At 44.9% G+C, this 8,829-nt stretch overlaps 5 protein-coding genes across 6 annotated transcripts in view; 2 read left to right on the top strand and 3 right to left on the bottom strand.

Moving 5' to 3' along the window:
- Positions 1-499: 499 nt before the first annotated feature.
- CNG03180 (cAMP-dependent protein kinase, putative) lies at positions 500-3,769 on the bottom strand. Of its 2 annotated transcripts, XM_572026.2 has the most exons (12): positions 3,751-3,769; positions 3,453-3,698; positions 3,324-3,406; positions 3,191-3,274; positions 2,866-3,137; positions 2,434-2,812; positions 2,306-2,364; positions 2,173-2,267; positions 1,691-2,120; positions 1,495-1,636; positions 1,304-1,416; positions 500-1,258 (listed from the first exon to the last, which is right to left on the bottom strand). In XM_572026.2, the coding sequence occupies exons 2-11, from the start codon at positions 3,649-3,651 to the stop codon at positions 1,369-1,371; spliced, it is 1,791 nt and encodes a 596-aa protein (XP_572026.1). In that variant the 5' UTR covers positions 3,652-3,698; positions 3,751-3,769; the 3' UTR covers positions 500-1,258; positions 1,304-1,368. The 2 variants fall into 2 exon arrangements, with proteins under 2 accessions (XP_572026.1, XP_572027.1); XM_572027.2 differs by having other exon boundaries at positions 2,866-3,134; positions 3,453-3,753.
- A 181-nt stretch (positions 3,770-3,950) lies between these two features.
- CNG03170 (expressed protein) lies at positions 3,951-6,101 on the top strand. The gene is made up of 4 exons (XM_572191.2): positions 3,951-4,168; positions 4,232-5,625; positions 5,689-5,802; positions 5,846-6,101. Exons 1-4 carry the CDS (start codon positions 4,106-4,108, stop codon positions 6,087-6,089), a joined length of 1,815 nt encoding a protein of 604 aa, XP_572191.1. The 5' UTR covers positions 3,951-4,105; the 3' UTR covers positions 6,090-6,101.
- CNG03160 (ribosomal protein L6, putative) lies at positions 6,071-6,895 on the bottom strand. Its single transcript, XM_572024.2, has 2 exons — positions 6,202-6,895; positions 6,071-6,164 (listed from the first exon to the last, which is right to left on the bottom strand). Exons 1-2 carry the CDS (start codon positions 6,859-6,861, stop codon positions 6,111-6,113), a joined length of 714 nt encoding a protein of 237 aa, XP_572024.1. The 5' UTR covers positions 6,862-6,895; the 3' UTR covers positions 6,071-6,110.
- A 131-nt stretch (positions 6,896-7,026) lies between these two features.
- Positions 7,027-8,418, top strand: CNG03150 (zinc finger protein 207, putative). The gene is made up of 8 exons (XM_572023.2): positions 7,027-7,094; positions 7,147-7,198; positions 7,248-7,309; positions 7,350-7,405; positions 7,451-7,747; positions 7,803-7,877; positions 7,917-8,127; positions 8,167-8,418. Exons 1-8 carry the CDS (start codon positions 7,065-7,067, stop codon positions 8,281-8,283), a joined length of 900 nt encoding a protein of 299 aa, XP_572023.1. The 5' UTR covers positions 7,027-7,064; the 3' UTR covers positions 8,284-8,418.
- The window catches only part of CNG03140 (inositol-1(or 4)-monophosphatase, putative), a 1,614-nt gene continuing 1,169 nt past the window's right edge, over positions 8,385-8,829 (bottom strand). Inside the window, exons 10-13 of the mRNA XM_024657577.1 lie at positions 8,806-8,829; positions 8,737-8,767; positions 8,571-8,699; positions 8,385-8,532 (exon numbers count right to left, since the gene is read on the bottom strand). The exon at positions 8,806-8,829 is cut by the window's right edge and continues 37 nt beyond it. Coding sequence (XP_024513247.1) covers positions 8,443-8,532; positions 8,571-8,699; positions 8,737-8,767; positions 8,806-8,829 — 274 coding nt within the window. The 3' untranslated portion in view covers positions 8,385-8,442. The remainder of the gene's footprint in view (positions 8,533-8,570; positions 8,700-8,736; positions 8,768-8,805) is intronic.

The following is an 8,829-nucleotide window of genomic DNA, read 5'->3' as shown; positions in this document are numbered from 1 at the left end:
ACAAGCTGCTAAAAGGATCAGAATAACCCATCCCAAGGATAAAAATAATGCTGAAAATGGCTTAAAACAAGCTGCTAAACAGGTCAGAACAACCCATCCCATGGATAAAAAATAAGGCTGAAAATGACTTAAAACAAGCTACAATAAGAATTGGAATAACCCATGTTTCCTATACGAATAATGCTGAAAATGGCTTATAATAATTCAGCAAATGACTTATTTTAAAACCCAAAAAATAAGCCCAGAAAAGTGCTCAAATAAGCCATGTTGTGGCTTGTTTTGATCCTAAATGGTAAGCCAAAAAATTGCTAAAAAGACGCAATCTTGGATTATTTTAAGCCAAAACAGTTATGGCTTAAATTAAGCCGCTGGGTATACCAGGCAGAAGATCATGTCAATGTCCAGGTCAGGTTGATTGTGGGCTGTTAAGCAGCAAGGCTCATACCTGTCACAAGTCAGGTATAGCTAACAGTTATGAGTAGAGTTTTCTATGTTGCATGAAGAAGGAAAGGAGGAATAAAGTGTATATAGAATGTCTATGGAAAAACTTTCTACTGTGCCTCAGGCAGAACCCTAACCTTGCTTAATCATCCTCACTCTCCTCAGTTGAATCACTCTTCCAGCAATGAGAACTTGAGTAGGTTGGTTGGAGTCACCAGTAGGAACAATGACAGGGATATGGAGAACAGCAGTTTCATGGAGAGTGGACATAAGACAGAGTCCAAGGAGGTAGGCTTGGATATCAAAACTCCAATCACTATAATTGTCTTCCCCCATAAGTGGAGAAATCTTGGCCAAGGCCATTACTTCCTTGGACTCAGACATATTGTTTCTGCTAGAGAACTGGATGAATTTTTATGCTGGTCTGGAGTAATTCAGGGATGGGAGTCAAGGCTCATAACCTGTTGGATTGGTATTCACTCAGCACCTTCGTACAAACAGTCTCAGAGAGCAGTGTACAAGATAGTGATGAGGAAAGACCAGAAAGCTACAAACAAAAGAGAAAAAATAAAGTACAGTATAGAATCTGAATGAAAATACACATAGCCATCTATCTAAATGGCAGCTAGACTAACTCCATCAAATACTGCAGTGAAGTACACAATACTGCTGAACATCTCAGGGTCCTGCATGTGACAGGACCTACACATAACTTCTGTGTCCTTCCTTATGCACTGTGCTGGCCCATGACAGTTGCAAAACTAGTCAAGTTTTACTAGGCATTGTTCTTGTCTCAGCAAAACAAAAATAAAATTCTCTGAATCTATGTCAGACAAATTTGAAGAACTTCTGCCTTACTTACTGAAAAATCAGGAATTTTTCTGCACCTATTTTCCTCTAGCCCTTGCCCTTACAGGCCAGAACAAATCAGCTCTTCAATAGCTTGTGCAATTTGAACAGCTGTCGATCAAGGTGCTATGGTCAAGAGTATTAGATTAGATAAGTTGATGACAAGATTCTGAAATCACAGATCATAGAAAAATTCAAACTCACATGTAACTGTCCACATAAGACATCATGCCTTTCTTGCAGCTGTTGATGTGAAACTCCTGTTTCAATCAATACCATACCAGGATCAGATAACAAACTAATACAGGATGTGTCTTTGGTGAATGATTTTGTTTTCACCTTGCCTCTGGCAACAGGAGTCAGACAAGGACTGGTAGAATGGGCTGATTGTGAATTATACCTCATCATATGCTTTTTGGCACTCATTTGTACACAATGTAAGAGCTCTTGAAAAACTTGTTTTTTTGTGCTGTGAGTAGAGGGCAATAATGGTGCAGGTGGTCGATTCATGATGTCTGGAGTGAATGGGCATGTTGTCAGTTTATTTCGAATTGGGGTCATAAAAGCATCATTTCCAGAAGAATTATCTGCTGCTGAGATGACTTCAAGGCTTTTTGGGTCAGGATGGAATGACCAGCCAACCCATTGGGACCAGACAGGAGGGGCAGAAGAAGATGGTGAGACTGGAGTAAGGTGGACTGAGGAGATGTCTGAGTAGTCAAAGAAATGGTTGAGAGTGAACTCGTCTTCCTGGATTGATTGTTGAAAGTTTGTCTGAAGTTGCTCATTGCCAAGCATATCAGGTAATACCAATGGTGAATAAAAAAATTCTATGACAGAGGATTAGCTTCCACATTGCAATGTATGAGATAAGTTAGTTACTGGGAAAATTATCAATCCAGCCTATAGGTTGGAAGAATGGGGATTTTTGTATCATTGTAGCAGTTGACAATCTTTTGACTGGTACATTGATCAAACTAGAGCATCAGCACCAATCATGTGATTACAAGCTTACCCTTTTAGAAGCAAAACTAATTCTGATGACAGATAAGTAGGAAATGACAAATCATCACTCTGAAAATGGAGTTCACAATGGTTGGTAAGCTGTGGTAGATCTGAGCTAAAAACAGACAAGCTACCCACTCTGAATGTGATAAGTTTTTCATATGTTTCATGGATTGTCTCAGCAAAGAAAGGAGGCTTCCCTGTTGCCATCTCATACAGAGTTGACCCTAAACTCCACCAATCAATGCTGGCGCTGTATCCTTTCTTTTCTGAATGCTGAAGTATATGGCTGCCAGATGTTTGATGCACTTGTTTTGATTCAATCACAGCTTGTTCAGCTAAGATCAGTACCTCAGGTGCAAGGTAATCTGGTGTCCCAACTGGCTGGACACAGAACTGCCAAGGGACACAAGGTGTTTCATCAGGAAAAGTGAAGTAGAGTGGGGCTGCTGAGCCAAAGTCAGTGATTTGTAGATGATGATCTGATTTAATTAAAAAATTGTGTGGTTTGATGTCACTAAGTAGAGCAGAAATTAACAAATGTCATGCTAAGCAGGAAATTTAACTGACCGGTGCACTATGTTATGGTTATGAAGCCACCCGATAGCACTGACCATCTGAGCTCCCCACCACTGGATTTCTCCTTCAAGCATGCGCCCAGCGTACTTGGTATCAGAGAAGAGGGCACACATCCGATTCCACAGAGAACCACATTCAGCATAGGTAGTGATCAGATGAAGAGATAGCTCTGTCTGGAATGCTGCAACCAGATTTGGACATGGTGACAAAGAGGATGAATTGGAAAGCCTATGAACATGGCGTTCCAGCGATAAAGACAGCTGCTGTATCCTCTATCAGTCTCAATTCATTTCCACATCCATTTTCTTTGGCTCACTCGTCCAGCACGTTTAGCCACAGTCTTTTCGATGGTTTTCATAGCAAACACTTGCCCGCTCATCTTAAATCTCACGGCTTCCACCTATATAAATTTCAGAATAAAGTTGTCTGTGAGAACACGGTACACTCACTACCCCAAACTGTCCATCGCCTAAACAGCCTATAACGTCGAAATCATCATGTTTGAGGCGATTACGCTCAAGTATATTGAAAGCTAGACGATCAACTCACTGACAAACATAAAAAGATGTGATACTCACTGACAGAATCTAAACACGATGTTTCACCATTCCAGTTGCGAAGCAGCACAGTGTCCAATACCGCCGCTTTCTCGTCTTCGGCAAGGCAGATGCCTGATTCTCCGTCAACAATGAAGGCATTGTCGTAAGCCAGCGCCGTATGGCTGTCGAGCAAGTCGCATAAGATACGATATCGGACACTGTAAGGAGCAGGCTCCATGGTATCCCGTTTTAATTTTTTGGGGATATGTTCTTTGGTTCACAGGTCTAGGATTATATATGACAAATGAAGCAGAAAATAGTTGCCGACATTACTCACAACTAAGTTCACAATTAATCCTTACTTTCAATTTATTTAGTAGACAGGCCCACCGGACGTGTTGTGCGAGCTTACATACGCTACCCGTAGTGAGAGCCACTCTGTTACGTAATCACATATGCATAATAGGGCTATAGGGGCTATCATGTTTGTACACCTCGACCGACGCGCGTTCGTCATCTTCCAGCAGGACCGCTATCTCTCCTTCCTCGGCCTGTCTTTCTATTTTTGACAGTATATGAAGTCTTAACTTGACAATTTTACTCCCTCATTTTACTCTAATTCAACTTTGACATAAACTCTAGCATTCCATACGTCTTCAAACTGAAAAGCCCTCTTAGCGGTGAGGCGTGACATGGAAACATCTTCATCTCTTCAACGCCTCAAGGTAGCGGATTTACGATCCAAATGCAAAGAGGTTCGAATCATAACGTTTCCTTCACGGCCTTTTTCTGCGTATAGTGACTTATAACTACTCTAGCTCAAACTAGCCAACTATTCAAAACTTCCGAAACCTCAACTAATTCAGCATATACTTGAAGCTCAAAATCTCGCCTCGTCAACAAGCTTCACATCAGTGACAAGTTATATTACTGAAGAACAAGACAACCATTTTCGATCCAGAGCTGAAGCTTTTAAGCCCATCAGTCAGGAATCGACAAAACACCTCAAAGTCACATTCGATATAACTCAGCATGACCAAGCACATTGCCTGTTGGATCCAGTCCCTGGAGATTCTTCACACTTGACAGCAAGCACGAATCAAAAGCGTCTTCCTTCAGGAGGTCGATTGCAGCAGCAAGCCGCAAAATCCGTATCGTTAAAAGTAGCATCGAATTCCGTAGGACTACCATCATTTCCAAACGCCTTTACTAAAACAAATTCCGAACCTCACTCACCTGGTTTAGCAGCCATGAACAAGAGCATGCTTCTATCGCCTAGCATGCCAAATGCTCGTCACATTAGCGCATTCACATCTTCGCAATCAGGTTCATATACTGCTTTAGTAAGAAAAAAGAAGCTCCAGGGGACAAATCCAGCACATCATGTAACGCCTATCATTGCAGCAAGCTTGTCCTCATCGGCATCAATGACCATACCTTGCCCTCTGCCTATAACGCCTGCTAAACGAGTGACTCAGATGGAAAACCATTTCCTGAACACCTTATTCATAAGCCTCAATCGTTATCGCACAGATCCCATCCTAAGTCCGCCTTTCCCTTCATCTATCCGCAGAAAAACACACAGAATCGACCCAACTACCCATCTTGCTTTTCAGGGTATACATCCTTCACTCTATACGTCCGCCAATGAGCTTGCATTCCACGTTTCTGTCCGATTCTGGGTATTCCGAATTCACACAGAGATGCTGCAAGGCTGTAGCGAAGCCTGGAGCGTGTTAGGCGCTGCTTCGGGGCTGATGACAGCTGATTTATGTAGGTGGCCTACAGTCACAGAATGCAGAAGGGTATCTCAAGATATATGGTTGGTTCGGACCGAAGCGAATGGTTTAGATTCGCTTTACGACCATACAAGCAAAGTATCCATTACTTCATCTAATGGAGATATGATCCAACAAACTTATCTGGTGTTGGAGGCGACCGGCGAAGTTGTCGCTGAAAGTAGCAGTCTCCAACAAGACACTCACGTAATTGAAGGATGTGCCATTCGACCTGATTGGTTCTTCTACATTCAGAATACAACAAGCTTAGGCGTTGGGTCCTCTGTCTTCCGTTATGTGAAAACTAAGGATGATCATGAGTATCCTCAAGGCATCTCCAAATGCTGGCGACAGCAAGTTATGAAGAAAGGAGATTCGAAAAGTGTGCTAGATGTGGCAGAACGAGCTGTTCTGACAAGCTGTTCTTTAAACAGGTGAGGGCGGCACATCATAAGCCCAGTACCCGTAAGTATGTATGACTAACCGCTGGTCCGCAGTATAAGCGGTCGGAAAATGACGATTGTAGACATGGATGCTGAACAACGAGGCTATTGTAGCACAGTTTTAACACCTTCAGGTAACTTAGAGGCCGTCTCGCTGTATTTACCACAGTGAGTGAAATTGAGAACCATCCGATCAGCCGTTCATGATTAGAGAGCAACATGTGATGTCGGTACACATCCCACTTGATTCTTATCATCCCAATCTCGCTTTTGTCCATCGACGATCGGGCATCACAGAATACGTGTTGAAGGATACGGGCCAAGTAGTCGGTGACGAGAACTGCGGCATTTCACCGTTATGGCAAGGACTGTTGGGATGTAACGATCGAGGTGATAAAGACGACGGACGGATGGAGGAGTTTTGGAAAGACTGGGAAACCAGACTATGGATGTGAATATGTATGCATATGTAAATACTACTTTTTCTTGACCTCTTTGAGTCGAATGGTTTCGCCGCCCACAAAGATACCCTGCCAAGTTAGCGACGTAAACAATAAGCAGACTCACTTTTCCACGATAAGGCTCCGGCTTTCTCCATTGACGGATCGTAGCAGCAAACTGACCCAGTTTCTGCTTATCTGTCCCGCTTAACATGATTTTGGTTGGTTCGGGCACTGTGACCTTGATTTGGGGAGGTATATCGATAAGGACGGGATGGGCAAAGCCCAGCTTGATATTAAGACGTTCGCGGGGGAGAGCATCCGTCGGTAGAGAAGACGTCTGTTTAGCGAGGTCTATAAAGACTTGAGGAATAGGTTCAATGGCCGCTCGATAACCAACGCCCACCAGTTTAACTTCAAGGTTAAAGCCAGCTGAGACACCCGTAACCGCGTTACTAATGAGCGTACGTGTAAGACCCCAAACGCTTCGTTGAGTTTTGACGGCCGGATCATGAACAGAGATAGTGAGAGTGGATGCTGAGGGGGTGGGTGGGGTAAGAATCACTGATGGGGATATAGGCAATGTAGTGGATCCTAAGGGACCGGACACAGTGAAGACGCGATGCGCTTCGGGGGAGCCGGGATGGACATGAGGGGGGACAGAGGACGCTGGAAGAGCAAGGACGACTGATGGCGGGATAGGGATGGGGACCTTGCCGACCTGGGACCTGCGGACCGCGGAGGAGTGGATTTGGCGTGCTAGTGAGACAACGGGTCTGGCAGTCATGGAGTGCGAGTCGTGATTTGGTGTTTTTCTCGCTCACCTGCAGTATTTGAATCGCAAAAAAAGGCCCAGCGAAACCAACCACCCGCACGAAACAGGGAATGGGACAATTACGTAACATAGTTTCTCGGTCGCATTCAGTCCCCATGCTCAATTCCGACGCACTCTTCCACTTGGACAGATCATCCAAACATCCAACCGCCGAAATGGGTAAAAAGAAGAGATCCCAGGTCTTTGTGGGTATATTGTATTGACCATCCAGAGATGACGCTGACGAGCTATACTCAGGTCCTTAAGCCATGGTGTTGGTACTGTGAACGAGAGTTTGAGGATGACAAAGGTTGGTCGGCACCAGATGCTTTCCATAAAATGAGCTAAGCCACGAATAGTCCTTCTGCAACATCAAAAATCCAAGCACTTCAAGTGTCAGCTTTGTCCCAGAAAACTGAACGTAAGTGTCGCCCTAGAATTCAAATGCTGACAATATTCAGACGGCTGGTGGTTTGATGGTACATAGTCAGCAAGTGCACAAATGTGATCCCGAACCGTGAGTTATGCACGAATGTTGAGCGCCACGTCTAACTTATGACAGACTCACAAACACGCTTCCCGGTCGGGATGGTTATGATATTGAAATTTTCGGTATGGAGGGCGTGCCTGCGAATGCACAGGCAGAATGGAAGGCAAGGAAAGAAGCCGAGGCCGGAACAGCTTTGCTTGCGGCTGCCGCTGCTGCCAAGCGTCCGCGAAACTCTTACAATGTCATTCCAGAGGCAGATTTGCGAGCTGCCTTGGCCCAACACAAGGTCTTGATGGCGGCAAGGAACAAAGCTGCTCCTGCCACCCCTTTTCCACCGTTTATGGGCGCTCCTCCTCCCTTCCCCCCAGGGTAAGATTTTTATTTAAATGCGTTGAATTAGCTCATTCATGTTATGGTCATCTAGTTTCCCACCTGCTGGGGCGCCGCCTTTTGCTGGGATGCCACCCCCTTTGCCTCCAGGCGCCATACCCCCTTTTGCGTAGGTTTCTTTTAGTCACGATTACGCTGACGACCACAGTCCCCCTGGTGTACGCCCTCCATTCCCTCCCCCTGGGCCATCTCCGTTTACTTCCGCTGGCAATGCGCCAGATGGTCTGGTATCCACACCCACATTCAGTTCTGTGAACCCTCCTAATTTCGTTCCTTCAACGAGTGGTTCAGGTCTTGCTGAGACCAATGTGTTGCCGAGTAAAGATGGCGTTATTTGGCCGGATACTGCAGCATCTCCGGTGAGTCCACAGCCCATATAGCTTATGCTGACAATGTAGTACGAAAAACGAGCCCAACAACCGCGATATAGATATGCGTCGCCCGCTCATCGGGTTGAGGAAGAGGATGGCAGTGCCGCTGGGAGAAAGAGAAAGGCTGCTGCCGATTTTTTGTAACCCTCATGAAAGGCCACACCGGCTTCGGACTAATTAAGAAGAGTCTGGGGTCTATTGTGCTTTTAGCCTTGGATTTCTGCCATGTAACCGTACTACACAATTCATATAACCCATGCTGCATAATCAATTTAAAAACCCGACACTTAGCCCAAGTTGTCTTTAATCCATCATATCTTCATTTGTCCATTCCTCCACAACATCATAAAGTTCCCTTGCGAGACGATGCTGAATCTGTGATGACGACTCGGACTAAAGAATCAGCTCAGTGGCTAGGCTGGGATACTTACCTCTGTGGCAGGAACTGCGCGGACAAAGATATAGCGCCTACCCATCATGATTCGGCCGACTGGAGCATCTAGCGAATCCTTTCCACCGGCGAAAAAACCACCAGTCTCATTAAGAATTATGGCTGCCGCCTATATATTTAGCATGAGTCTCCTGTGAAGAACTTACGCAAACATCCCAGGGATAACATCCTGCGTCCCTTTTGATTTAGCTCTTACTCGATAGGGTTGGACTTACCAATAGATGTCCAGTTGTCCAGCT

The sequence above is a fragment of the Cryptococcus neoformans genome (genome assembly GCF_000091045.1).
Source record: "Cryptococcus neoformans var. neoformans JEC21 chromosome 7 sequence".
In the NCBI taxonomy this organism is placed as follows: domain Eukaryota; kingdom Fungi; phylum Basidiomycota; class Tremellomycetes; order Tremellales; family Cryptococcaceae; genus Cryptococcus; species Cryptococcus deneoformans.
The sequence above is the reverse complement of the archived record's forward strand: the minus strand, read 5'-3'. Positions and strand labels throughout refer to the sequence as shown.

What these genes read in the sequence shown, in the direction of transcription:
- CNG03180 (XM_572026.2), bottom strand. Translation starts at nt 3,651, where the DNA reads ATGGAGCCTGCTCCTTACAGTGTCCGATATCGTATCTTATGCGACTTG. An exon ending in AAAAACTTATCACATTCAGA is followed by an intron (nt 2,365 to 2,433) that starts GTGGGTAGCTTG and finishes CTCCATTTTCAG; the next exon opens with AGTGATGATTTGTCATTTCC. An exon ending in TTAGTTTTGCTTCTAAAAGG is followed by an intron (nt 2,268 to 2,305) that starts GTAAGCTTGTAA and finishes CTGATGCTCTAG; the next exon opens with TTTGATCAATGTACCAGTCA.
- CNG03150 (XM_572023.2), top strand. Translation starts at nt 7,065, where the DNA reads ATGGGTAAAAAGAAGAGATCCCAGGTCTTT. An exon ending in AGAAGAGATCCCAGGTCTTT is followed by an intron (nt 7,095 to 7,146) that starts GTGGGTATATTG and finishes AGCTATACTCAG; the next exon opens with GTCCTTAAGCCATGGTGTTG. An exon ending in CCTCCTCCCTTCCCCCCAGG is followed by an intron (nt 7,748 to 7,802) that starts GTAAGATTTTTA and finishes ATGGTCATCTAG; the next exon opens with TTTCCCACCTGCTGGGGCGC.
- CNG03170 (XM_572191.2), top strand. Translation starts at nt 4,106, where the DNA reads ATGGAAACATCTTCATCTCTTCAACGCCTCAAGGTAGCGGATTTACGA. An exon ending in TACGATCCAAATGCAAAGAG is followed by an intron (nt 4,169 to 4,231) that starts GTTCGAATCATA and finishes TAACTACTCTAG; the next exon opens with CTCAAACTAGCCAACTATTC. An exon ending in GTCTCGCTGTATTTACCACA is followed by an intron (nt 5,803 to 5,845) that starts GTGAGTGAAATT and finishes GTTCATGATTAG; the next exon opens with AGAGCAACATGTGATGTCGG.
- CNG03160 (XM_572024.2), bottom strand. Translation starts at nt 6,861, where the DNA reads ATGACTGCCAGACCCGTTGTCTCACTAGCACGCCAAATCCACTCCTCC. An exon ending in CGGAGCCTTATCGTGGAAAA is followed by an intron (nt 6,165 to 6,201) that starts GTGAGTCTGCTT and finishes CTAACTTGGCAG; the next exon opens with GGTATCTTTGTGGGCGGCGA.